Source organism: Saccopteryx bilineata, chromosome 3, assembly GCF_036850765.1.
Source record: "Saccopteryx bilineata isolate mSacBil1 chromosome 3, mSacBil1_pri_phased_curated, whole genome shotgun sequence".
Classification (NCBI taxonomy): Eukaryota; Metazoa; Chordata; class Mammalia; order Chiroptera; family Emballonuridae; genus Saccopteryx; species Saccopteryx bilineata.
The window spans coordinates 166,725,643-166,752,255 of NC_089492.1; the positions used below are offsets into that span (position 1 = coordinate 166,725,643).

General features: G+C 42.2%; 1 protein-coding gene across 8 annotated transcripts in view; it reads right to left on the bottom strand.

The window, feature by feature from the left end:
* The window catches only part of SLC22A15 (solute carrier family 22 member 15), a 73,144-nt gene that overhangs the window by 39,851 nt on the left and 6,680 nt on the right, over positions 1-26,613 (bottom strand). For all 8 annotated transcript variants that reach the window (XR_010730383.1, XR_010730385.1, XR_010730384.1 and 5 more), the window contains exon 2: positions 18,930-19,142. Coding sequence is in view for 5 of the 8 variants with exons in the window: in XM_066268209.1 (XP_066124306.1) it covers positions 18,930-19,142 (213 nt within the window). In the remaining 3 variants the exon portion in view is untranslated. The remainder of the gene's footprint in view (positions 1-18,929; positions 19,143-26,613) is intronic.

Sequence of the window (26,613 nt, forward strand, 5' to 3'; positions counted from 1 at the left end):
CAATGCCCCTCCCAAACGGCGTGCTTTACTTGTGAATTCCTGTTCTTCGCGTGCATTGTTGAACAAGGTCAATTAACTGGTTCCCCCAGCCCTTAGTGGATTAGAAACAGTAAACTAGGTGTCACTGCCCTTACAAACAGTACTCAGGAAGTCACTGCTTTTAGTGGCAGTCACAATTTCAATCAGAGAGTGATAGAGGCGAACTACATTCCAGACATTTTTTTCATTTGGGTATTCAATAAATATTTGATTAGTTTCTACTAGGGGTTAATAACTATTCTAAACACTGGGAATACAGATGTGAATGAGCTAGACAGGGTCTCTGCTCTCGGAGAAAGTAAGTGCCAGTGGAGTAGAACAGACATTAAACACAAACACATAGGGAGAGGCTGGGAGGAAACCAGGGAAGGCTTCTTTGAGGAGGTGACATTTGTGACCTGAATGATGGGGAAGAGATGAACCCTAAGAAGCTGTGCAGGGAACATGAGCGTGCAGCAGCCCTAAGGAGAAGACACATCAGTGTGCCTCTAGCGCACACTGTAGGGTAGTAATGCAGAAAGCAGCCAGAGAGGTGGGCAGGTGTCTGATCATGCAGGGCCCTGAGCCAGTCAGGAGCTAGGATTTTAGTGCAAAGGGAAGACGCTGAATTACTGAATTTGTCTCTAAAGCTCACTCAGGCTACTCTTAGAGAACGCATTACAATAGAAAAAGGGGGGGTGCTGGAGGGCCACTGCAACATTTGAGACAATGATGGCTTGGTCCAGGGTAGAAGCAAAGGTGAAGGAGAAAACTACATGGCCTGAGGACGAACTGTGAAGGCCCAACTTGCTGTTGACTGAGATGCAGAGGGGGGAGGAGGGAAAGGTAGAGCCAAGGATTTCATCTAATTTTCAACTTCAGCTACTCAGTGGACAGTGGTGACAGTTATCTAGGTGGAGAAAGCTGCAAAGGGTAAGGCTTCTAAGAGGAGATGCCACGCAAGCATTTGGACAGGAGTCTTGAGCTCACGGCAAGGACATGAGGGCTTAGGAATGTACAGGTAGGGATGCGGGCTCAGCATGGGACCCAGACATCACACAGCCAGAGGTGGAGTGGAAGAGAACCATTCCAGACACTCACAAATTAGAGGCAGAGAGAGAGCAGGAAAACGGGGCAGGGCACCATCACAAATAGGATGAGAGTTAATCTGTTTCAGGGAGGGGTGGTCAAGTACAGTGAATGCTGCTTACTTGTCCTTGTCAAGTAAGAGGAGGACAGAGACGTGGAGCCATATCTGGAAACAAAATGGACACAAAAACAGCAATGTCAGCAGAGTGTGAGTGGAAGCCAGAATGGAGGAGACCGAGGAACTGGGGGAGGCCGAGGAACTGGGGGAGGCCGAGGAACTGGGGGAGACCGAGGAACTGGGGGAGGCCGAGGAACTGGGGGAGGCCGGCGCACCGCAGGCAGCAGGTGTGTACAGGGTGGTCTCCATAACTCGCTATGAAGAAGAGCCAAGAAACGGAACAGGGTTTGACAGGTATGCGGGGTCAAAGGTTACATGTATGTGTTGATGAGAGTGATTCAGTGGAGAAGATCTCCTTGCAGGAGAAAAGCAGGAAGAGATGGGCTTGGCTGTGCAAAGCAGAGAGATCAGCCCGTCCCAAGAGCAGGGAGGTGACACTCTGAGAAGGAGGCAGGCAGAGTGAGGGGCCAAGGCGGGCAGCAAAGGAATTCCTCCTGTTTGCTTTGTTTCTTTCTCACTGAAAATATCAAGTGAGGTCGACAGCTGAAGGGAGTGAAGGCAGAGGAGGAGTCAGATGTCATCACACAGGATCCCCTAGGGAGTGGGACATGGCTCATCCAAGGGGAATGCTGCAGGACCTCCAGGCCAGCTGAGTGTCCTTGAGCTCCATATTTACCAGGCGATGAGGAGGAGGTGGGCAGTGAAGCTGACAGCTGGCGCTTCCTGGAGTCCCACAGCGGGGAGAGGCACCAGGGAGCTGCACAGAAGCATTAGAACACTGGGATATTCAATGGTTAAGAGAAAAGGAAGACACAAGGGGATGGTGGGGAGTGACAATGTCACCATCAGGAAACCCCCTATACCCCTAGTTTGTCTGTACTTCCCATTCTCACCCTAACTGAAGTCTGGCTGTCCTGGAGGAGACCCCCTCATTGGACCAGATCCCCTGCACTGGAGGCTGCTTTTCCTCTTACACCCCAGGACCTGAGAACCTGAGATGTGACTAGATAAACTAGACTTCAAAATTAGCAGCTCGCTTGAAGTTCACATTATCAGACAGTGTGATCCACCACGCTTCTCCAGCACAGAGAATAGAGCCTATCTTGAAAAATCCATTCTTCCATAGTAAAAGAATGTTCACCTTGGCCTATGGCTACCCAGAATGAAGAATAACACCTCAACCACCCTTACATTTGGGATGGCTGTGTTATCAAGTTCTGCACTGTGAACGTAAGCAGAAGCATTGTGTGGCAGCTCCCAGAAATATCTCTCACAAAAAAGTTAATTTGTCCCTTGTGCCCTTCTTAGTTCTATCCTAGCAGTTAAAATATCTATTTGAAAAGCTGGAGCTCTAGCTGCAGCCGTGATGAAGAGAGACACAGATTATGGATGGTCTCAAGAGCTGGAAGGAGTCCGGGTCCTGGAGGACACAGGGGTAGGGCCCAGACTTTGGCATATTTTTTAAGTACTCCTAGTGATTCTCCTAGGCGATCAGGTTAAGAACCCTCACCCTGGACCCCATCATCCTCCATAACTGCATGGCCTCTACAACCTTGCTTTTGAATATCCCACTCTCAGACACTGACCCAACAAGCCTTCTCTAGTCCCTCCACTGGTCTAAACATTCTCTTCAAGACCTCCACCCGCCGCACTCTACTGTAAGCATGGCCTGAGCCATCAAAAATGGTTAAATCATGTTAAGATTCTTTGACTTAAGGATCTGTAAAGAAAAGAGCAAAATATAAAGTTTCACATAAAAGTAATTTTAAAAGTTCTGGAACTGGAAGAAATTCTGTTCTGTGAAAACTAATTTATTTCAGCTCTATGGATAGCTCCCTGGTAGAATTTTCAACTCACGAGTATATGCCTAAGATGACATTTTTCCAGGTTGAAAACGAATCAAAGTAAACATTAGGTTGGCCTAGGAAAGAGGATTCTATTTGTCATGGGGATATCCCTTCTCTCACAACGGCCGATCAACAAGACCCAGAGCACTTATTTTTAATACCTTGAAGTGCAAACACTTGCTTCACTTTTTTCATGTTCTTAGGGTTTGTGTTTTCATGCCTTTAAAATCTGGCCTGCAACTTTAGCCTTGATTATCCTGCACCACAATTTCTGCTGGCCTGTTACCATGGCCAAGATGTCTAGGTTCACACTGATCTGTTTTGCACTTAATAAGATGTGGTCTGTGTGGCCGCTCCATAACCAACCGTTCCACTAACCACATTTGCAGAACTTCTCAAATCCATCAAAAAGCCCATCACACCAGCCTCTGACAACTGGGTAGCTAGCCACTTGGATGGTAATTTGAGGAAGAAGTGGCCCAAGGGACTCTTTGACCAGGAAACTCCAAATTCTGATTCTCAGGTTGCCAGATCCAGTGAGTGTCAAAGTAATTTCTCGTCATTTTTCTTCAGGCTGATGCTGGCTGGCCTAACTCATGTCCCTGTTTCTCCTGGAACATATTCAGGAACAGATAGAAAAATTGGAAGTCAATGCCAGATTTTAAGAAGGCACATTAGAGAGCGTGGGGCTGGAACCCCAGAGATGTCCCTGACAGGTCTCAGTGAATGGGGGCCTGACTCGGCTATGGCCATGTGTTCATACCAGTTTTCTACAATCCCCTCCCCTGCCATGTCAGATCCTGATTTAAATGTGTGGCTTTAACAGATATATGAAAAGATGCTCATCTTCTTTAGCTATTAGAGAAATGCAAATCAAAACGGCAATGAGATACCACCTCACACCTGTTCGATTAGCTGTTATTAGCAAGTCAGGTAATAGCAAATGTTGGAGAGGCTGTGGAGAAAAAGGAAACCTCATACACTGTTGGTGGGAATGTAAAGTAGTACAACCATTATGGAAGAAAGTATGGTGGTTCCTTAAAAAACTAAAAATAGAACTACCTTATGACCCAGCAATCCCTCTACTGGGTATATATCCCCAAAACTCAGAAACATTGATACGTAAAGACACATGCAGCCCCATGTTTATTGCAGCATTGTTCACAGTGGCCAGGACATGGAAACAACCAAAAAGCCCATCAATAGATGACTGGATAAAGAAGATGTGGCACATATACACTATGGAATACTACTCAGCCATAAGAAATGATGACATCGGAACATTTACAGCAAAATGGTGGGATCTTGATAACATGATACGAAGCGAAATAAGTAAATCAGAAAAAAACAGGAACTGTATTATTCCATACGTAGGTGGGACATAATAGTGAAACTAAGAGACATTGATAAGAGTGTGGTGGTTACGGGGGGGAGGGGGGAATGGGAGAGGGATAGGGGGTGGGGAGGGGCACAAAGAAAACAAGATAGAAGGTGACAGAGGACAATCTGACTTTGGGTGATGGGTATGCAACATAATTGAACGACAAGATAACCTGGACTTGTTATCTTTGAATATATGTATCCTGATTTATTGATGTCACCCCATTAAAAAAATAAAATTATAAAAAAAAATGTGTGGCTTTGTTTTCAATTTTAAAATGTTTTCAAATATGATTTACATACTTGTCACATGCCTACTATGTGAACGGCAGGGTTTTATTTTGTCAGAGCTCAGACAAGAAATACTAGGAGAGCCTGACCAGGCGGTGGCGCAGCGGATAGAGCATCAGACTGGGATGCCGAGGACCCAGGTTCGAGAACCCCGAGGTCGCCAGCTTGAGCGCGGGCTCATCTGGTTTGAGCAAAAGCTCACCAGCTTGGACCCAAGGTTGCTGGCTCGAGCAAGGAGTTACTCGGTCTGCTGAAGGCCCGTGGTCAAGGCACATATGAGAGAGCAATCAATGAACAACTAATGTGTCGCAATGCGCAACAAAAAACTAATGACTGATGCTTCTCATCTCTCTGTTCCTGTAGGTTTGTCCCTGTCTATCCCTCTCTCTGATTTTCTCTCTGTCTCTGTAAAAAGAAAAAAAAAAAAAAGAAATACTAGGAGAGGCCCTGGCTGGTTGGCTCAGTGGACAGAGTGTTAGCCCAGTGTGTGGACATCCTAGGTTTGATCCCCGGTCAGAACACACATGAGAAGCAACCATCTGCTTCTCCTCTCCTCCTTCTTCTCTCCCCCTTCCCCTCTCACAGACAGTGGCTGGATTGGTTCAAGCATGGCCCTGAGTGCTGAGAATAGCTCAGTTGGTCCCAGTGTGTCAGCCTCAGGTGCTAAAAATAGCTTAGTACTCAAGCACCAGCTTCAAATGGGAGATGCCAGGTGGATCCTGGTTGGGACACATGCGGGAGTCTATCTCTTCTCCTCTCCTTTCACATTAAAAAGAGAGAAAGAGAGAGAGAGAGAGCGCTACTAGGAGAGTGATCACTACTGTATTTGAGAAAATTTACTGGTATAACCTGATTTTAAAGTTTTGGAAAGATGTCACCTACCAGTCTAGACTCAATTATTAGCTTATTTCTTTGCCCTTTTGGTTAATATTTACCATCAAGGTAAAATCAAACAGGCATCTCAGCAGGACATTGGAAATTAAACTATAATAAACCTAAAAAATAATGAGCATGATATTCTTGAAAATGTGTGTTTTATAAGGTTTTAAATTTTAACAATCATGAATTTATAAGTTACTTAAACTCTTACTTGGATAGAGATTAGAGTGGTGATTCTCCCATAATTTTTTTAAATGACAAGCCCAAGTCTAGAGCTACAGAATGAAATTTTTTATACTAATTCATTTCATATTGAAAAATCACTTGCAAATTAAAAAAGCAGGAAATCTCTTCTCCTCTCATCACGTTAACAGAAAAGAAAGAATATAAAGACAAAGTATTTTCAGTCTCTCATGATGACCTAGCTAAATCTACTTTTGTTTTATAACCATATGTATTTTTGTGCATATGCTTACTACAATTACTAGAGAGAGTTCGTAAGTTCACTTATTATATACTATATTTTCAAAGAAGATTTGTAGGACCTAGCATTAAAAGCACAGGGACAATCAATAATTCACCTACAGAAAGCAGACCTACGGGAAAATCGGGCATGCCTGGGGACAGACACCAACGGCAGTAGCCTGGAAAAGCAAAGATGAAAGGGACATAAATATGGCAGATCCCATAGTGAGCACAGAGCCAGATGCTGTGCAGAACCTTCCAGCTCCTAGAGAGAAAAAGGCAGGAACGCCACAGTGAAGGAGTCGAGACAGTCACTACTGACTGGGAGGTTTCTTCATTTAATATTTGAATTCCTACTGCTTCAAGGCTGAGAATGAAGGGTATCTCCCTAAAAGGGATAAAGTATTGGAGGGTGTCAAGAAGAGCTCCTCAAGCTGTAATACAGAGACTGGAACAGAAGGTCAAGAATAAGTGTGGGAAGATCCATCAAAGGTCATTATAGCAATTCAGGTCAGCCTGGACAGGGTGGGGGCCTCAGAGTATAGAAGGTACTCAGGCTAGTTATAGAAAGACCTGGGCTGAGTCTTCCATGAATAGGTACTATCTAAAGCCACTACCATAGATTAAATCAACCACAGATTGAGTGAAGCTTAAAATCAAGCTTTTTCTTGTTTGTTTGTTATTTTATTTTTGTTACTTGCAAGAAAGGGAGAGATAAGAAGCATCAACTTGTAGAAACAATCCTTTAGTCATTATTCATTGACTGCTTCTCATATGTGCCTTGACTGGGAGGCTCCAGCTGAGCCAGTGACCCCTTGCTCAAGCCAGTGACGTTGGGCTCAAGCCAGCAACCTTGGGCTTCAAGCCAGCAACCTTTGGGCTCAAGCCAGTGACCATGGGATCATGTCGATGATACCATACTCAAGCCGGCAACCCCGTGCTCAAGCTGGTGAGACCATACTCAAGCTGGCAACCCCACACTGAAACCAGATGAGCCTGTGCTCATGCCAGCAACCTCAGGGTTTTGAACCTGGGACCTGAGCGGCCCACATCGATTCTCTACCCACTGTGCCACCATTGGTGAGTTAAAGGAAGTAAAATGTCTTGAAATAAAAATGTCAAAACTTAGGCTTTATGAAAACATCACAAATCAATAATTTTTCTGATGTGACAGAAATATAATCTGAAAAATTAATTCATTGCTTTAAAATGGACTGCATGCTTATATATATAATCCTAAAACAAATTAATATCTGAGTAATAAAAAATGTTTATCAAAAATATATCAAATAGCAAGGCTGTAGTACACTTATAACCAGATAGTTAATAACCAATCAATTTTTACATAATATTCTCCTCTAATCCCAATAACCACCTTTTAGCACAGGTATGTTATTATTATTATTTTTGATTTATAGATGATACAACTGTAGCCCAGACACAATCACACTAGAATAAGCAGGAGGCCTAGACCTGACATTAACACATTTGTTTCTAAAACTCCTCTGAGTAGTAAATGCTTGAATTAGTCAAGTCTCAGATTCTGGAGCCAACTGATAGACACTATATCTGAGGGTGTCAAACCAAACTACACAGAATTACACTATGCTGGGCAAAGACTTCCTGTTATTTAACTCTTAGCATGTGTTCCATTTAGGAAGCCATGGAAAAATCAACTGAATGTTATAAGGAAAACTAGAAACAAGTAGGTCCATTAGGGTAATGGAACCAGGAAGGAAAAAATGGAAGGTTCCATGTCACATAGAAAGTTAAGGTCACTTTGGCCTGTGGGTTTGCAAAACAAAAGGAGAAGGCTTGAGTGAGAAAAAGAGAATAATATATTTTAAAATCAACTTCCAAAGTGTTTTTTTTATCTCGTTCTACAGTGTATGTTTGAAATATAAATACTTCAAATAATAAAACTGTTTTTCTAATTGAGCTTTTAACATTTATTGACTGTCTATATGATGCCCTGGGTATCCACATGACATAAATAAACTATTCTCAGGTGGCTTTCATTTCTTTCCTCCTCTGAATAGCACTGCGCTGCCTTATCCTTCCCTGCCCACTGTACCAGAACACAGGTCAAAAGAGCTGTTTCTGAAGTTGGCCATGAATATCAGGAAGACACAAGAGCAAGAACACTGAGAACTAGGACACATACCCAGACTTTGCTGTGAGCAACTTGCCACTGGCTCTGTCAGCCACAAACCTGTTGGTCTCAGCTTCAGTTTTCTCTGTGACCGAACTGCCCATCCTTTCCCCACTTCTTATGTATGGGGACATTTCATGGTACAAAAGTTGAAAAACATGCTATGAGCACATACCATCCTTCTGCAAGGGGCAGTGGGTGAGTCATAAAGCCCTTTACCCTAAACTTTTTCAAGCGTGGTTTGGTAGTTTCCTTCCCCAAGGAGGCCTTGACCTTCTTGTCCTTGTTTTGGCCCAAAGCAGGTGAATGACTACATTACCCACGCGTGAATAATGTAGGAACATGGCAACCCCAGGGAAGGGCACAGTTCCCAGAGGGAAAACAGAGTCCTCATCTCACTTTTGCCAAGAAGCCTGGCACTTCCAGGAACTAATGACCCTTGCACAGCCTGTGCCTCTGTCCCCCATCCCCAGCCCAGCCTCCCCTCCTCCTCTGCTGAGCCCCATCCATCCCTGACACACCTTAGGGAGCTCCACTCACCTGAAGTCCTGCCTGATTCCCTGGACAAGGGCTGACCACGCCCTCCTTTCAGCCACATTCCTCTCTGTGTTTGCCTCTAATATGATGTACAGTAAATTATTTGTTTACTTGTCTCTGACCTAAGATGCTGTGAGCTTCTTAAGGATATATGTGTATCCCAAGTACTTACCTGACAGTATCTGCCAGCACTAAATAAATATTTGCTGAATTATTTATGTGAAGAGAGTAAATGCTACTATTTTACAGGCATCTTTACAAGTAACATCTCAGTGTCACAACTCCTTCAAGCATCAAGTTGTGAGTTTAGGGACAGGCAGGGAACTACTTAACTAGTTACCTTTTCCTTGGAGTCACCGAAGGGCATTCTTGTCCCAGGGAGTATGAGGGGCATTTGGGGTCTGATGGGTTTTCCTTCTTCCTATAGCCAGTCGGACACATGGAATACTTTTAGCCTCTACACTCAAGAGAAAAAAAACCAAGGAGAGAAAAAGCTGGCAGTGCTTGGGGGACCCGATTGGATATGCTGTAAGGGCCAAACCCGTGCCCCCGCCATGTATACGCCCCAAAGCCCGAGTAACTGAAGTGTGGCCCCTGAACGCACTGTCACTGCTCACTGTGTCCCCAATGAGAGCATCATGGAGGACCAGGCAGGGAAAAATACTATGCTGTGGGCCCTGGCTGGTTAGCCCAGTCTGTCAGAGTGTCGTCCCGAAATGCCAAGGTTATGGGTTTGATACCTGGTCAGGCTAAATACTGAAAACAAGCAATGAATGCATAAGTGGAACAACAAAATGAATGCTTCTCTTGCTCTTTCTCTCTCCCTTTTTCTCTCTCCTCCTTCCTCTGTCTCTCTAAAACAAATTTAAAAAAATTTGCTGTGGACGATACACAGAATGTCAGCGACCCCCACAAGTCAGGCAGGGGCCATGGCAGGTCTGAGAGGGGCACACCTGTGCCCCTCACCTGGCTGCTGTGTTCTTCTAAAAGGTGGACTTGTTCATGAGCCTGTATACATCACTAGTCCCAGCTCAGCCTTCCCTGCAAGGGAAACAGACCACATGTCTTCCCAGGACATAGCCCAGCTGATCACAAAACACAAGAAAGACTAAGGCAGCTACCCTGCCTATCCAGGTTGGCCAACCCAAATGGGCAAACAAGATTGGGCACGGACTTACTGATCAAGGGTCTTGTCACCTGAAGTCCTGTTGTGATGAAAACCAAGTCATTTTATAAGTATCACAGCCAACCTGACCTGTGGTGGCACAGTGGATAAAGTGACAATCTGGAACGCTGAGGTTGCCTGTTCGGAACCCTGGGCTTTCCCAGTCAGGGTACATACGAGAAGCAACAATGTACTACAAGTTGGTGCTTCCCGCTCCTTTCCACACCCCACATCCCTGCCTTTCTCTCTCTGCTCTAAAATTAATAAATAAAACCTTTAAAAAAAAAGAAAAGAAAGACGAGTGTCATAGCCGTTCCCAAACTCCCAGCCGGTCAGTATTGCAGCTGCAGGTCTGGAACAAACAGCAGCTGCCCCACGCCCCTGACGCGTCCCGAGGGCTCCGCATCACCACGAGCTGGGGACACTACTATGAAATATTCTAGATCAGCCTGACAACAATTCCAACCCCACGTCTTTCTCCCACTGTCCTGTATTTCCCCCCAAATAGTTACAGTTTGGGACAGGAAAAATCTCACTTCAGGAGAAAATCAGGTGATCGGAGGCCGTCTGTGAGTAGGAAGAACTTGGACAGAGTGTTTCAGGAACAATTTCATGGTCATTAACTAACTTGCTTCATTTCAATGTAACTGTCACTCTGAATTAGTACTTAATGGGTGAAGTGTGCAGTCTTAACAGTCAGTGGTACAGGTGTAAGGAAGCAAGACATTAAAAAAATTAGCCCCTAAAGCAATTATAGCAGTGTATTTTTCAAATAGCTTTAATATTCTGTCTTTTGACCCCAGGGTATGGCTTGGGGAAAATATATTAATCTCAAGATAATAATCAATTTCAGTTGTTATATCTGCAATGATATTAAAGAATCTAACCTTACTCTTTTTTGGTTGCAAACATTAATTAAGCATGATAATTGTGTGTCTCTGTGATATCTGGTCCTTTCTGAATGAGTCAGAGCTCAGGGAATAATTTCCATATGGCAGATAGCAATTTGCTACATAAATTCACCCCAATGGTGATTAGCTTATTTTAAAATAGTCAAGACTCCTACATTAGAGGGTTTATTTATTTTGCATTAATACCATGTTAATCATAGCTACGTAACCTTTTATTCTTTCTTCCCAATACCTTCCATGCATAACTTCTGCAAGGCCTGACCTGAATGTTATAAGGGACAGGTGAGAGTTTAAAAATGTGTATTTTTAACACCATCTTCTTAAACTACCAAGTTCTGCAGACTCTATCCTGATATTTACTTGCAAAAGTTTTATATGAAAGGTCAACAAGACTTTATACTTTTTTTAAACTCTCATTTTACAACAAAATTTCAGTAAGAATTATATATTATCTAAATACCACAGACTGTACATTAAGGATATTTACCAATGTAATGACAAGTGTGGGTACCAGTTTCAATATTCCCGCTTTGGAGATTCTGAGTGGCAACTGGAAAACTAGAGAGGTAATCAAAATTGAATGAACATGAAGAAATCAAGTGGAGTGTTTGGTTTGGGACTGCACTGCCCTGTAGACTTGATCTTATTTCAGCAGCCGAGAAGCACTGTGGTAAAACGGAGCTCAGCTCAGCTCCTGAAGGGCACCGGCTGCTGCCAGAGTGGCTGATGTCGCCACCCGCCTGGCACCACTGGCCCTGGCTGCTCCTTGATCATCATTCTCATTATTCTTCCCTGTGCTGCTGTTTCTCCACTGACTCTTGTCATTTTGATAGCGGCAGCAGGAAACCTGGAAGCCATCCATATCACCTGCTCCAACCCACTCCAGGACTTGGAACACCACCCAAATGGGGCTCCGATGTCCAAGGAAGACATAGAGTGTGTGAACTCACATGTCACTGACACACTCTGAGTGGTGGGGATGACAGCACCCAGGTTGGACACCTCATTTGTACACTGAAATAAAGTCAAACAGCTTTGGCGAAAACGTGAGATTCTACACTAAACATGTAAAGCAGATAAGCATCTTCTTGGGTCCACTTGGGACTACATTCAAAGATGAGAGATGAGGTGACACTGATAACACAGGGCAGCAGGCTGCAGAGCTCTGAACACACAGGCGGGCTGCCACAGAGCACGCAAGTCGTTGCTTATTTTATTTAATTCTACTTTGTTATTTCTTGCTATTTCAGGAAACCTCTAGGTTTATTTGAGCTTGACAATTTTGTTTTCCAAGTTGTCCTTTTACTTTTTCCTTTTTATTAAAGTATAGTTGACATAAAATTCTATACTAGTTCCAGGAGTACAATATAGTGATTCAATATTTATATATCTTACAATGTGATTATCACGATGAGTCTAGTAACCACCTCTCACTGTACAAAGTTATTACAATATTATCAACTACATTTCCAAGCAGTACATTACATCTCCATGACTTATTTATTTTATAACTGAAAGCTTGTATCTCTTATTCTCCTTCACCTTTTAACCCAATCTCCCACCCCCTCCTCTCTGGCCACCATAAGTTTGTTCTCTGTATCTATCAGTCTAGTCTAGTCTGTTTCTGTTCTATTTGCTCATTTATTTTGTTCTTTCAATTCCAAATATAAGTGAAATTATATGATATATGTCTTCCTCTGCCTGACATATTTCACTTAACATAATACTCTTTAGGACTATCTATGTTGTTACAAATGGCAAGATTGCATTCTTTTTTATGGCTAAGTAATATTTCATTGTGTGTGTGTGCATGTGTGCATGTGTGTGTATCATAGCTTCTCTGTGCATACATCTACCAATGGACACTTAAGTTGCTCCTATGTCTTGGCTAGTGTAAATAATGTTGCAATGAACACAGGGGTTCATATATTGTTCGAAATTAGTGTTTTCCTTTTCTTTGGAGAAGCACTCAAAAGTGAAATTGCTGGGCAGTATGGTCATTCTAATGTAGCTCTATTTCTAATTTTGTAAGGAGCCTCCATACTGTTTTTCATAGTGGCACTAGTTATTAGCCAGCCAGAATCCTCCTGAGTCGGACACAAATATCCTGAGAGTTGCATCACCTTAGGGAAGGCAAGCTCGAGACAGATTCACAGGTGGGGTTGGGCTGCCCCCTGCCTCCCTTCCTGCTTCTGTCACATGCCACAGTGGAGAGGCCACAGTAATCAGTGGCCACGCACCTCTACTTACTAACAGTATGACATTGAGTAAATCATCTGCTTACTCTGAGCCCATGTATTCATACATTTCTAATTTGCAAGCCATGATACAAACATTATGATTATTTGCTCTTCTCCGTTAAAATTCACTCAGCCAGAGGCAGTATCACCAGGTGATGGAGCCCAGGTAGGTGCTTAGCTTTCAACCTGATGTGTGTGCCCCAGGTGCTGTCATCCCACAGTCACTTTTCTAACCTTGGCTCTTGCCAATCCACCCACCCCATACTTCCACCTGCTCTTCCCAGGCTCAGCTGAGCTCCTCTCCATGCTCCCCATGGAAGTGCTTCTGGGACTGCCAAGGACAGTGGCAGAGGTGTGGGGCCCTGGACCCCATGCCCTTTCAATGACAGCAGCAAACCATCTAGCTCTTTTAAATACTGACGTACAAACTAAAGTTTTGTTTAAAGTGGAAAATCACTGATGTAGTGGAAAGAATGTGGGTTCATCAAATCCTAGACCAGTACTTATTAAGTATGTGATTTAGGAAAAATTCTTTAAATTCTCTACATGTCAGTTGTTTCATCTACAGCATAAGGCTGTGGGCAGGACTTCATAAGCAGCGCACATGGAAAACCTCTGGGAGGGAGCATCCCACACAAAACACATTAAAAGGTACTTATAATTATCTGCCTGCTCACTCTCGTTTACCTCCTAGTCCTTGTGAAACTTATCTTCTCACACACAAACTCTTTTCAAAGTATTACAATAGTCCTGTCACAGGTGAGGATCCTGTAGGGACTGTGGACTTCTGTCCCACTGCGTGGCCAATGATGCTACCTGTATCCCTCCATCAATAGGGTGGAGAGGCCACAGCCACTCTTGCAAAGCATCTGGAACCCACTCAGGCTGGAAGCAGCCGGGTCAGCATCTGGAATCCTCCATAGATAATACAACCTAAGCTGTGACCCCAGAGTCCCTAATCGTGTATCTCCTTGAGATCCTATGGAATGACAGTGCATTGATACCACCCAGCTGGGGACCTGGGTAGCCCCACCCACCTGAGGCTGGACGCATCATTACCTGCACAGGGAATGTTTGCACCTTGAGATACATCCCTGAGACAGGTACCTGTTTGACCTCTGATAGGAGGAGAACACAATGTTTTCCTCTATACCCTGGGAGGAAAGTCCCATACATTTATAAATCTTTATGTATAATCAATATTGATAACCTACAGAAAAGCAGGAAACAAAAGGTAAAAACAAAAACAGAAAACGAAAAATAAAATGGAAGAGGTATGCCCTAACATGTAATTACATTAAGTGTAGGTTATCTAAATACACAAATAAAAACAAAGATTGGCAATGCAGATTTAAAAAGTTGACCCAATTATATGCTGCCTGCAAGAAATAAACTTCACAGATAATGATTGATATAGGGACTTTAAAAGTAAAAGGAAGAAAAAAACATAAACCATGCTAACACTAATCAAAGAAAGCAGGAGTGGCTTATTATTATCAGAGAAAGCATACTTTGAACAAATAAAATTACCAGGGTTAGAGAAGGACATTATAAAGTGATAGAAGGGTCAAGCCACCAAAAACAAAACAAAACAAAAACCACAGCAATCATAAATATGTATATATTACACAACAGAGCTATAAAATATGTGAAATAAGAACAATGGTAAAGAGAGAAATCAATAAATCTATGATTATAATTAAAGACACAAACACTCCTCTCTCAACAACCTATAGAGCAAAAGGAAAAAAATCAACAAGGATACTGAAGAATACCATCAACCAACAGGATCTTAATAATATTTACAAAAACTCCACTCAATAGCAACAAAAAACACATTTGGTTCAAGTGCCAATGGAACATAAACCATAAGAGACCATATCCTTGGCCATAAGAATTGAAATCGTACATTGTCTCCTCTGATCACAATAAAACCAAACTACAAGTCAAAAAGAGAAAGCTAATGGGAAAATCTATAAACACTAGGAAATTAAACAACATACTTCTAAATAATCCATGGGTCAAGAAGGACATCTTGAAGAGAAAAAAATACATTAAGTTAAACAAAAACGAAAATTCAACATATCAAAATTTGTGGCACACAGCTAAAGCCATCCTGAGAGGGCAATTTATAGCACTTAATGCTTACATTTGTAAAAAGAAAGACTCTCATTAATCACTGGGGAACAATTTTTTTTTTTTCATTTTCTGTTGCATGAGGTTTTAAAACTGTTTCTATATATTTCTGCATCGCTGATTCCAAATCTGAAATCTATTTTTTGGTGCATGCTCTAGTTTTTATGCAATTTTAATTTCTTTTTGTTACAGTTAATAGCATGCATTGGTTTTTAAATTGAAGTTAAAGGGCAACAACTCTTGGATTGAACATAACCAAGTGATGTTTTACAAACATCACTTTTACATAATTGTAGTTGTTTTTAAATGTAAAAAATTATTATCTGATAAAAAACACCCTCTTATTTTGTTTTAAGATTGAACCATGGCTTCTTCGAGTAGGCATAAATATAAGAAGAGTCCTGACACTTTCTGTTATATATGTGGCTGTTACATACTTCAAAGTCAAAGGCACAATATTTCATCAATTGTGATTCGTGCATATATTGCCTATTTTCAAGTTCCTTTTTGTGATCAAGACAAGAATTGGGCTCCTCATATTGTGTGTCACAATTGTGGGGAAATGCTTCATGACTGGACAAAAGGAAAACGCAAAGGAATGCCTTTTGGTATTCCCATGGTTTGGCGTGAACCTAAGGACCACAGCAGTGACTGTTATTTCTGTCTGATCCATAAAAAGGGCATCAGCAAGAAAAACTGGCATATGATCGCAGATCCTAATATTCCTTCAGCAATACAACCTATCCCATACTCTGAGACACTCCCAGTTCCAGTTTTCAATGGTTTTATTTCTTCTAAGGATGAAGAAAGTGAACATGGTGATCAAGTGTATTTTGATAAGATGCATGAGGAAATGGTTATAGAATCTGAAGGGTCTTCTTCTGATGCCAAGCAGTCATTAACCCCTCAGCAGTTTAGCCAACCTGAATTGAATGACTTAGTAAGAATGACATAAAAATTGTCCTCAACTTTATGAAGTATGAGGAACATAACTGGATCATTTGTGTGGATCTTAAAATGGTAAATTTCCTGCTAGGACAATAGAGAAGTTTCACAAAGTACCCTTGCTTTCTGTGTTTGTGGGACAGCCGAGCTCGGGAGAAACACTGGACACAGAAAGAGTGGCTGAAACATGAAGCTCTGGAAGTAGGGATGCAAAATATTGTGAATGAACCTGTAGTTAATCGAGACAGGATCATTTTTCCCCCACTTCACATCAAACTTGGCTTAATGAAGCAGTTTGTTCAGCTTTGAATAAAGAAAGTGATTGCTTTCAACATAGTATTTCTGCTTTTCCTGCCTTGTCTTTTGAGAAGATAAAAGCAGGTATATTCGATGGAACTCAAATTCGAACCCTCCTATGTAATGAAGAATTTGCCAGGAAGATGAATAAGGAGGAGAAAGCAACATGACAGTCTTTTGTGGCAGTTACAAAGAACTTCCTTGGCAACAGAAAACCAGAAAACTATTAACTTCTGGTTCAAAGGATGCTGTTGGCTTTCTGAGACATTGGATGTAACATGAGTGTTAAGATTCACTTCCTGAATAGTCATCTTGATAAGTTTCCCGAAAATTTTGGAGCTGTTAGTGATGAGCAGACTACTGCTGGAGCATCAAACGAGATTGTTCTCAACAAGTACACAAATGCAAGAGCTACAAATGCAAATTTTTACCTGAATAGAATTTAAATAAGTTTTATGCAAATTTTATGATTAAAATAAGTGTTTAATGTGTTCTATTTTGAAATTGTAGACAAATTCTGATGCAATCATATCTTTTAGTGTATTAGTGTATTTACTGCATTATATAAATTATATTTTCACAAAGATGATGCTCAAGAAGACATTCTACTTCATTATGTTAAACTAAATGTTGAAAATTTTACAATTAGATGAAAACCTAAAATCTTGAATTGCAAAAAAACTATAGCTTACAGAGAAAAACTAATGTCTGAATTGCGATCAGCACACTCCAATTAGGTAAGAACAAGTGTTTTTGTGGATGCAACAAAAATTTTGTTCCCCAGTGTAATCTAAAACACCACCTATCAAACCTTTAAAAAGAAAAAAATAAGCCCAAAGCAAGGGGAATAAGGGGAGTAATAAAGAGAAGAGCAGAAATCAATAAAATTGAAAACAGAACAGCAACAGAGAAAAATCAATGAAACAAACTGCTGGTTCTTTGAAAACATCAAAAAAATGGACAAGCCTCTATCATGGCAGACAAGTAATTCAATAAGAGAAAAGGTACAAATTATCAACATCAGGTAACAAAAGAGGGGATGTTATTTTGAAATCTGGAGACATCAAAAGGATAAAAGGTCATACTATGAACTGCGCACATATAAATTTGATAACTTAGATGACCACAACTCATGATACAAAATAGACCATTTAAATAGCCCTGAACTATTAAGAAAATCAAATTCATGATTTTAAAACTCCCCATAAAGAAATCTACAGGCCAAGATGATTTCAATGAAGAATACATAATCTCTCCCAGAAAATAGAAATGCTTGTCAGTTCATTTTATGCAGTTAGTATTACCCTAATAAGAAAACCAAAGACAGTACAAAAAAAGAAAACTACACACCAATATCCATGAGTAAAGAAGTCAAAACCCTTAGCAAAATATTAGCAAATAGAATTCAGCAATATATAAAAATAATCATATGCCATCCAAAGATGTGAGGCAGGTTCAATAATTAAAAAACAATTATTGGTATAACCCACCACTTTAGAAAGTAAAGAAGATAAATCACAGGGCCATTGTAGCAGATATAGAGAATGGCAAATTGATGTATATGACAAAATTCAATACACATTCATGATAAAAACTCAAAAAAATTGAATGCAGGGGGCACTTCAAGACAGCAGCGAGTAAATAAATAGCTTGTGGGGGTAGGCAAAGGACACAGAATATTTTAACATTTTAACAACCAGTATAGGAGCTTCCCAGCTGAACATGAGCCCTGCCCCTCTTCACCAAACTGTCTGCCCTCAGCTTGTTTAATTCTGGCTTGCTCAGAAGACGCTGTCCTTAAGAAGAACCTGCTTGGCCAGCAAAGCCCCACTTGAAAGTAAGTCCTCCTGCCCATGTGAGGTGGTCGTTTATATTTGAGGATGTCCAGTCAAGGTGCCTCACATGGTCTACACACAGAGCTGAACTTAAACACGGGCCATGAATGTTACAGATGGGTGGTTACATTTCTCTTTGTTAATTTTTGTCTGTAATAAAGAATAATGGGAATTTTAATTCACTTTTTAAAAGGACACTATCATCAAAGGGCAGCTCCTTTGGAGTTTATATCTTACTTCATCGAACTGGTTTGATAAGACTCGTGCTTTTCACATTTGTAGTAGGAAAAGAATGTTTTCTTTTTTTTAATATTATTATTCATTTTAATGTGGTGACATAGATCAATCAGGGTACATAGGTTCAGAGAAAACATATCCAGGTTATTTTGACATTTGATTATGTTGCATACCCAACACCCAAACTCAAATTGTCTTCCATCACCTCTGGTTTTCTCTGTGCCCCTCCAACTCCCCCTACCCCCTCCCTCTCCTTTCACGGGACAGTCTAGTTATTTGAAGATATGGCTGAACTCAATCAACAAGACAAAAAAGTGGTTCCATTTTTGGACCACAAGGTACGTTCACTTAGTGATCACAACAGCCTGCTTGCGCTCCTGGGCTTACCTCAGAGGCGATGGACGTGAAGCTGGGGCTGAAGTGCACGTGCTTATGGATCTCGCTGCCATTGGCCCTCAGGAGCCAGTCCCCCAGGGCCTGGTCTCCGCCAGCCCACTGACTACCATGGCTCTGATTGGGCAGGAGCTGGGCCAGGTCCCAGCGGTAGGAGGGCGTGGCCCCGACCAGTGCGATGAGGATGGCCTCCGTGGCCACATAGAGCTAGAAGAGCAAGCACACAAAACCGTCAGTGCTGGAAATGCAAGCCGTTGGCTCACGCACCTTGAAAGAGCATTTTCTTGCTTTTGTGTTTTTATGAGACATGGACATGATACATATCAGAGACAAAGGAGAAAAACGTGACAAGGAAGCTTCACAATCTACTACTCATGAAGCCATCAGTAATCCCGTTGTTAAAGCAAGGCTTTTCCTCTTACGTGTGAGATGCACAGGATGCTGAGGACACACTGCACATAGATGGGCTCCGCATTGGGTGGGCGAAGGGAAAATATTACTGGGTCTGATTTACATAGAAGACCAGCATTCCAGCTATTTCTTTTTAACACTCTACCCTCAGTTCAGATAAGCAGTAACCAGGGTCCAGGAGTATCATGGCCTTGAATTCAAGATTCAATCAGGAAAACTTTTTGTGGCATAGTTAAAATGTCTCAGAAAACAGCATACACACACACACACATACATACACAGGCAGCATACATATATGAGAGAGAGAGAGCACATAGCAAGAGTGCTTTATTAAAGCAGGTAAGCATAATATGTACTTGACCAGATAATATTTTAAAATATAACACACAATTTATAATATAAAGAAATTCAAAGGCCCTGGCCGGTTAGCTCAGTGGTAGAGCGTCGGCCTGGTGTGCAGAAGTCCCGGGTTCGATTCCGGCCAGGGCACACAGGAGAAGCGCCCATCTGCTTCTCCACCCCTCTCCCTCTCCTTCCTCTCTGTCTCTCTCTTCCCCTCCCGCAGCGGAGGCTCCATTGGAGCAGAGATGGCCCGGGCGCTGGGAATGGCTCCTTGGCCTCTGCCCCAGGCGCTAGAGTGGCTCTGGTCACAACAGAGCAATGCCCTGGAGGGGCAGAGCATCGCCCCCTGGCAGGCAGAGCTTTGCCCCTGGTGGGCGTGCCAGGTGGATCCCGGTTGGTCGTCGGGCGCATGTGGGAGTCTGTCTGTCTGTCTGTCCCCGTTTCCAGCTTTGGAAAAATACAAAAAAAAAAAAAAAAAAGAAAAGAAAACAAAGAAATTCAAAATTCCAGCAAAAGATAGTCACTTTATAACCTTTGGCTGTACTTAACCATTGTTTAATCTACACATAGTTGTCTCCCCAAAGAAAAAATACTTCACTCATTCATTCAAGAAATATAATATTTATTGAGCACATATGCCATTTGTCCCTGTCTGTTCGGGGCTCTTTAGCTATTCACAATTGGGCTTACAAGCTGAATACAATGCCGCCTTTCTATGCTATGAATTTCCATTTATGTCTGCTCTAATTGTTGGATAATTATTTCGAGCTGAAACGTATTAAGTAAACAAATTAGTCTTCTCCAAAGTGAGACAATCTTATTTTAAGAAATATTCCTATAAACTTAGAATTTGATGTCATAAAATACCTTTAAACAGAGTAAGTGTCTAAAACATACAAAGCATGTAATTTCTCTGCAGCCTATAGTAAAACCCCCACTGGACAGATGTGTAGACTGAGGCACAAAAAGGCAGAAAGACTTGCCAACAGCTTTACCTCCACTCCTCAGTGACCTCCCAGTGGCTTCCCCACCTTTCTTAGGAGCTTACTCAGCTGGTAAGTGGTAAAGCACCAACAGCAGAGTGATTGGTCACAAGCAGATGATGGAATTACTGTCAAGGAAAGAGTAAAGAAGTCACAGCATTGTGGGTATTATAACAGAAAGCGAATGTAGGGCCCAAGACGTAATTTTTCCTCTCTTGGCAAGGCTGCTGGATGTAAGGCAGCCCCGGTCTATTTCAAGTGGAATGACTGTGGGCCTCTCAAGATACACAAAGCTGCCACAGGTCAGCCTGTGTGAAGTGCAAAGGAAAACAGGTTTTCAGGTTTATATTGCTTCCTGGCCCCTATTTGCATACTATTAAGAAAGTTTCAGAACAGGAGGCAATCAGCTTATACAAGTAGAAACCTTAATAATTACAAGAGCAGATAGATGACACAGTTAGCTGCAGCTATAATAACAAAGCCACTTGCACCCATTTTAGTAACTGCCCTGCCTAATTACAATCTGCTGAAATTTAATTGATGGGTAAAGAAATAATAAAAAAAAAATGAGGCAAGGGAACTCAGGAAATGATGCAAAACCGTGTTCTGGAAAATGCACAGCCTTCAATACATCAGGCAAGCTAGGTATATTTTCTCTCTACCAAGGCTCTTTCCTGCTTTCGTTCCTACCCTTCGCTTCCCTGGACAGCACTTCCTCCTGCTGTAAATGTCTGAGCCTTTCCCATCCTCCAAGAAGCAACTCAGATACGTCCTCGACTATCCTGCCTTCCTCTCCAGCTTCTTCAGAAGCCCCCTCCGGCTTTCTCTCACCCCCCAACAGCTACATCTGGACCTTGTGTAGAGCCGTATCATTTCCTTCACTGCATTATATTTATGTATTTACCTGTCTATTCTTCCTATCAGAATATACTGTCCCTGAGGACAGGATCTCCGTCTCATTCACTCTTGGCTTTCAAAGCACATAACCCAAGGCCTAGATAGATGACATCACACACTCAACAAGGGCATGAATGAATGCATGAATGAATAAATGACCAGGCGGGAACACTAATAATAATGGCAAACATTTCTCTCATGCTAACTATGGACCAGGCACTCTCTAAGTGCTTGTTGCAAACATATTAACACACTGCACCATTTATCTGAACTGTCCTGGGATAAGCAGTGTTCTAGGTAAAAGAGGAAAGGCTCCACAGGTCCTCTAATGTTTTATGGTGGAGGCCACCATTCTTGGCAGAAACCACAATGTGTAGAAAATTGTTGAAAAACAGAGTTGGAGCTAGTGAGTCAGTATCATCTGTATTAATCAATTGTATTCCTAGCCATCTGTAGGCTGAATAAGCACTTTCCACCTTTCTCTACCCTCCAATACCCTGCATAAGGTTTCTACTGCCCACTCCGTGCACACATATGTGAATTACACACACACACCCCTCAACTGAACACACAGGGCCGTGGCTTCATGTCACCAGAAGAGTCAGAAACACACAGCTCTTCCACGCAGTGCAGGCTCCATGAAATGGCACAGCCTCTCTGTCTTCGCTGACACACACAGCCATGCTTGATTTTGCTCAAGATAAAGAAGATGGAAGAGCTAAGCAGCTCTGATCCTGCGGGATCAACTCTGTGGAAGGGGCACAATGAGGATTAGGTGTGTGGTGATGCTTAAACTTTGCATAGAGATTACTGTTAGGTCCTCTACCCCAGAGCCACATACACAGGTCATGTGGTCCTATGAAGTCAAAGGTTTACCCTTGACTTATCTAGTCATGGAGATGCTCCACCTACACACAGAATACAGGCCTGGTCTTCCTCCTCCTCAACTGTGTTATGGAGCTCACATGCTGCTTCTTTCCCCCAGAGCACAAATCTTCCCTCCCTCTCCTCTGCTGTTATTCTATAACTAATGGGCACACATGCGCCCACATATCTTGGCTAATGAATCGCACCCATCAGCAGATGGGCCTTCCAGGCACAAAGAGAAACCACCATCCATTCTCCTTCTGAGTGGGACTCACAACACCTCAAATAAATCATTATCTTCTCTAGTGCTACCTCCAGGGAAGGAGAACGAGAGCCACAGATGGCTGGAGCCTTTTTCCCTCTCAGTGTAATTATAATTAGGAAAGTGACTAAAATGCACTAGAGGATTGAAATTTAAAAGTTTCAAAAAATGAAGATTTTAAAAGTAATGTTATACTTAACAGCATTATAAGCTTTTATAACACTCAGGAAACCAAAAATACCTCCCCTGATTATCTCATCACAATATATCATCTGTGAAGTCATGGTTAGTAGGATGCTTATGTTGTAATCAGGACAAATGAGCGACAGAGCGATTAGTGAATCACCAAGGTCATCGATGACATTAAGAGCAAAACCAGGATGAGGCTGGGAGCCACCTGACTTTGGGGCCAGAGTGTTTTTCAGAGCAAAAAAGAAAAAACAGAAAAATATTAAAGATGACTTGATTCTTGTCATTATTGTTTGTCTTTTGGGCACTTGGTTCTCAGTTATCTAACTAACTCAACAGAAGCTTGACATGAGCAAGACCCTGTCATGAAGGAAGACCAAGTGCCCTGTGCCCAGCACAGAGTGAGTATCCCATACACAGTTCTCGAGTGACTTACTGATACTACGTATTTTTTTTTAATTTCAAAAGATTTAGTTAGTGTGTCCCGGGTAACTGGTGTCTTTAAGTCTCACTTCTTTCCGACTCTAGTCCTTCCACCCAATCAGTCATCCTGAGACATTCCTCATGAAGTTCTTCTGGTCAAAATATATTAGTGGATCCATGGTAAATGGCCCAGCAACCCAGATCCCCACCACATGGTCCAGGTGCTGCCAAGTCCACACTCACACTCTGCACCAGTCTGTTCAGTTACCCAGACACAACTTCTCCATGTGTGGAGTGAAGAGAACACAGACTCTGTAAACCTGAGTCTGGAACTCAGTTCTAGTAAACTTTCAGGAAATCAAAACCTCAAAAAACTGTATGTATTCTCCTAGTAAGAACAGACACTAGGAATACATCTTTATCTAATTCATTCATGTCTACCTAACTTATTCAGTGGGTCAGATGGGATCTTTCTCCAGCCAGCAGTAAACTTGACAGTACCATATAAACAGCACTTCTCAGGGCCTCCCAAACCCTAATGTTTACTTTTGATTTTCTCTGCTGGGGAGGGACCTGAGAGTCTGCATTTCCAGCAAGCTCTGCTGAGGGCACAGCGGCTGGTCTGAGCCACGCTTTGTGGAGCAAGAGTATAGGTTATTCCCTCTTCTACACTTTTTCCCATATGTACTTTGACTGCGGGCCTTCAGCAGACCAAGTAACCCCTTGCTCGAGCCAGCGACCTTGGGTCCAAGCTGGTGAGCTTTCTGCTCAAGCCAATGACCTTGGGGTCTCGAACCCGGGTCTTCTGCTTCCCAATCCGACGCTCTGTCCACTGCACCACCGCCCAGTCTACACTTTTTCCAATATTACATTTTCCACCTGAAATGACCTTCACATTTCTCCCTAAACCCAAGCTTCAAAGTTCAGCTCAAGCTCAGCCCTTTCTGGAGTCAGTGAACCACTCTAGACCTTGTTAATGTCTTTCTGGAGTCAGTGAACCACTCTAGACCTTGCTAATGTCTTTCTGGAGTCAGTGAACCACTCTAGACCTTGCTAATGTCTCCTTTCTTAATTCCCAAACAGTGCAATGCCTGCATTATTTCCTGGGGAGATATTATTTTATATCATTCTTTAACGGTATAAATACAGTTAAGTTCTAATTCCCTAATGACTTATCATATCCTGAAGGAAATAAACCCTAACTTATACTTCCTCTATCCTTTCAAGAAACCCAAGGCACCACTGGGTACATAAGAGCCTATGACACATTTTAACTAACTCTTTGCAGAATGGAGTAGCAGAAAAAGGATTAAAAACCTGTAAATTCTGGAATTTAACCATGATTCCAACCACTAATTAAGACACTTTGGACATATTATTTAACCTGCATCTGTCCCTTTCTCTCTACCAAATAAAATGAAAATATCATCAACTGATCACCTTCTTTCTATTCAGTTTAATTTTTTTTAAAGTTTAATGAGTACCAAACTTTACAACACCCTGGATTGTGATATCCCATTGCAGTGATAAATAACAAAGATGGGTAAGAAACAGTTGTTTCTTTCTAGACACATACATGCAAGTCAGGACCACAAACACGTCCAGAGTGACAGGCACAGGCAGGTTTTGGTCAGCGCTGTATTAGCCAGAGTAGAAATGAGATTACACAGAGCACAAAGAAAGGCGTGAAGTCCAACTAGGGGAGTAAGGCAATGGTTCCAAGTGTGACCCCCAATCTAGGCAGTGAGAGACTGCTGGGGGGGGATCAAAACAAAACTCAGGGAGAAAGAATTTTTACACCAAAGAAGTAGCCCAATCAAATTCAGGAGAGTAAATAACATACTTTTAGTGTTTTTTGAAGAAATGTTACAGGGCCAGCTAACTCAACCTTTCCCGAACTTCAGTCATCTGAGTAATGCCTGTCCCATCCCCTATGGGAGTCTTACATGCCCATTTTTTGTTTTTTATTACTTGCTTAGTACAGAATTATATAAATAAATAAATAAATAAATAAATAAAAACAATCAGCATTCTTTAATTCTTCAATTCTAGTTCATTCCCTTTGAGACTTTTTTGTTTGATAAATAGAAGAATTAAAGAGTTGAAAAGGGAATGACCCACTCACTTTATGAGTTAATGCTATTTAATCCTCTTTCCATAAATCTAAAACTACCATGCAAGGCATTTTTTGAGGGATACCAGAGAATGCAGAGAGATAAACCATCAGAAATAACTGATGGAGTGACACAGATTCAAGACACAGGTGAGAGGCTATCCCTGGAAACAGGGTAGAGATATGTCTTCCTCTTGGACACCATGGAGAAACATAATGACAGGTAAGGATAAAAATGAATTAGGAAGTTTACACATAGGAACCTCTATTCTGTTCATAAAGTTGGAACAAAGAACATCTGGAGAGAATGAGAAGAATGGGGTCAGGAGAAATTTAGGCTTAAGAATAGCAAATGGACCCTGGCCGGTTGGCTCAGCGGTAGAGCGTCGGCCTAGCGTGCGGAAGACCCGGGTTCGATTCCCAGCCAGGGCACACAGGAGAAGCGCACATTTGCTTCTCCACCCCTCCGCTGCGCCTTCCTCTCTGTCTCTCTCTTCCCCTCCCGCAGCCAAGGCTCCATTGGAGCAAAAATGGCCCAGGCGCTGGGGATGGCTCTGTGGCCTCTGCCTCAGGCGCTAGAGTGGCTCTGGTCGCAACATGGCGACGCCCAGGATGGGCAGAGCATCACCCCCTGGTGGGCAGAGCGTCGCCCCCTGGTGGGTGTGCCGGGTGGATCCCGGTCGGGCGCATGCGGGAGTCTGTCTGTCTCTCCCTGTTTCCAGCTTCAGAAAAATGCAAAAATGCAAAAAAAAAAAAGAATAGCAAATGGGTTTTAGAAGTGTGAAAAAGGAGAAAGAACCAACTTATATTTGCAACAAAAGAGAACTGAACAAGCAAATGAAGGCATAGGCAGACACTGGAACATTATGCTACAGCCATTCAAAAATATAGATTGGTTCATTTATGAGCACGAAAAGGTAGTCACGATATTGTAGAGTCAAACAAAATTAGGTTAAAATACAAATTTTTGCAAAAAAAAATAGATAAATGTACATATTTGTGTAATAAAGTCTGGAAAGTCATATATCACAAGGCGAACACGTTTTAGTTTGGGATGGTAGTGATCTGGTAATTTTTGTTTTTTCCCCTATATTTTCTTGCTTTTCTACAATCATATTATTTATTGAGTAGCACACAATCCCTATGAGTGCAGATGTTAGCTCTGTTTGAGGGCTGGGTCATGGAAGTCAG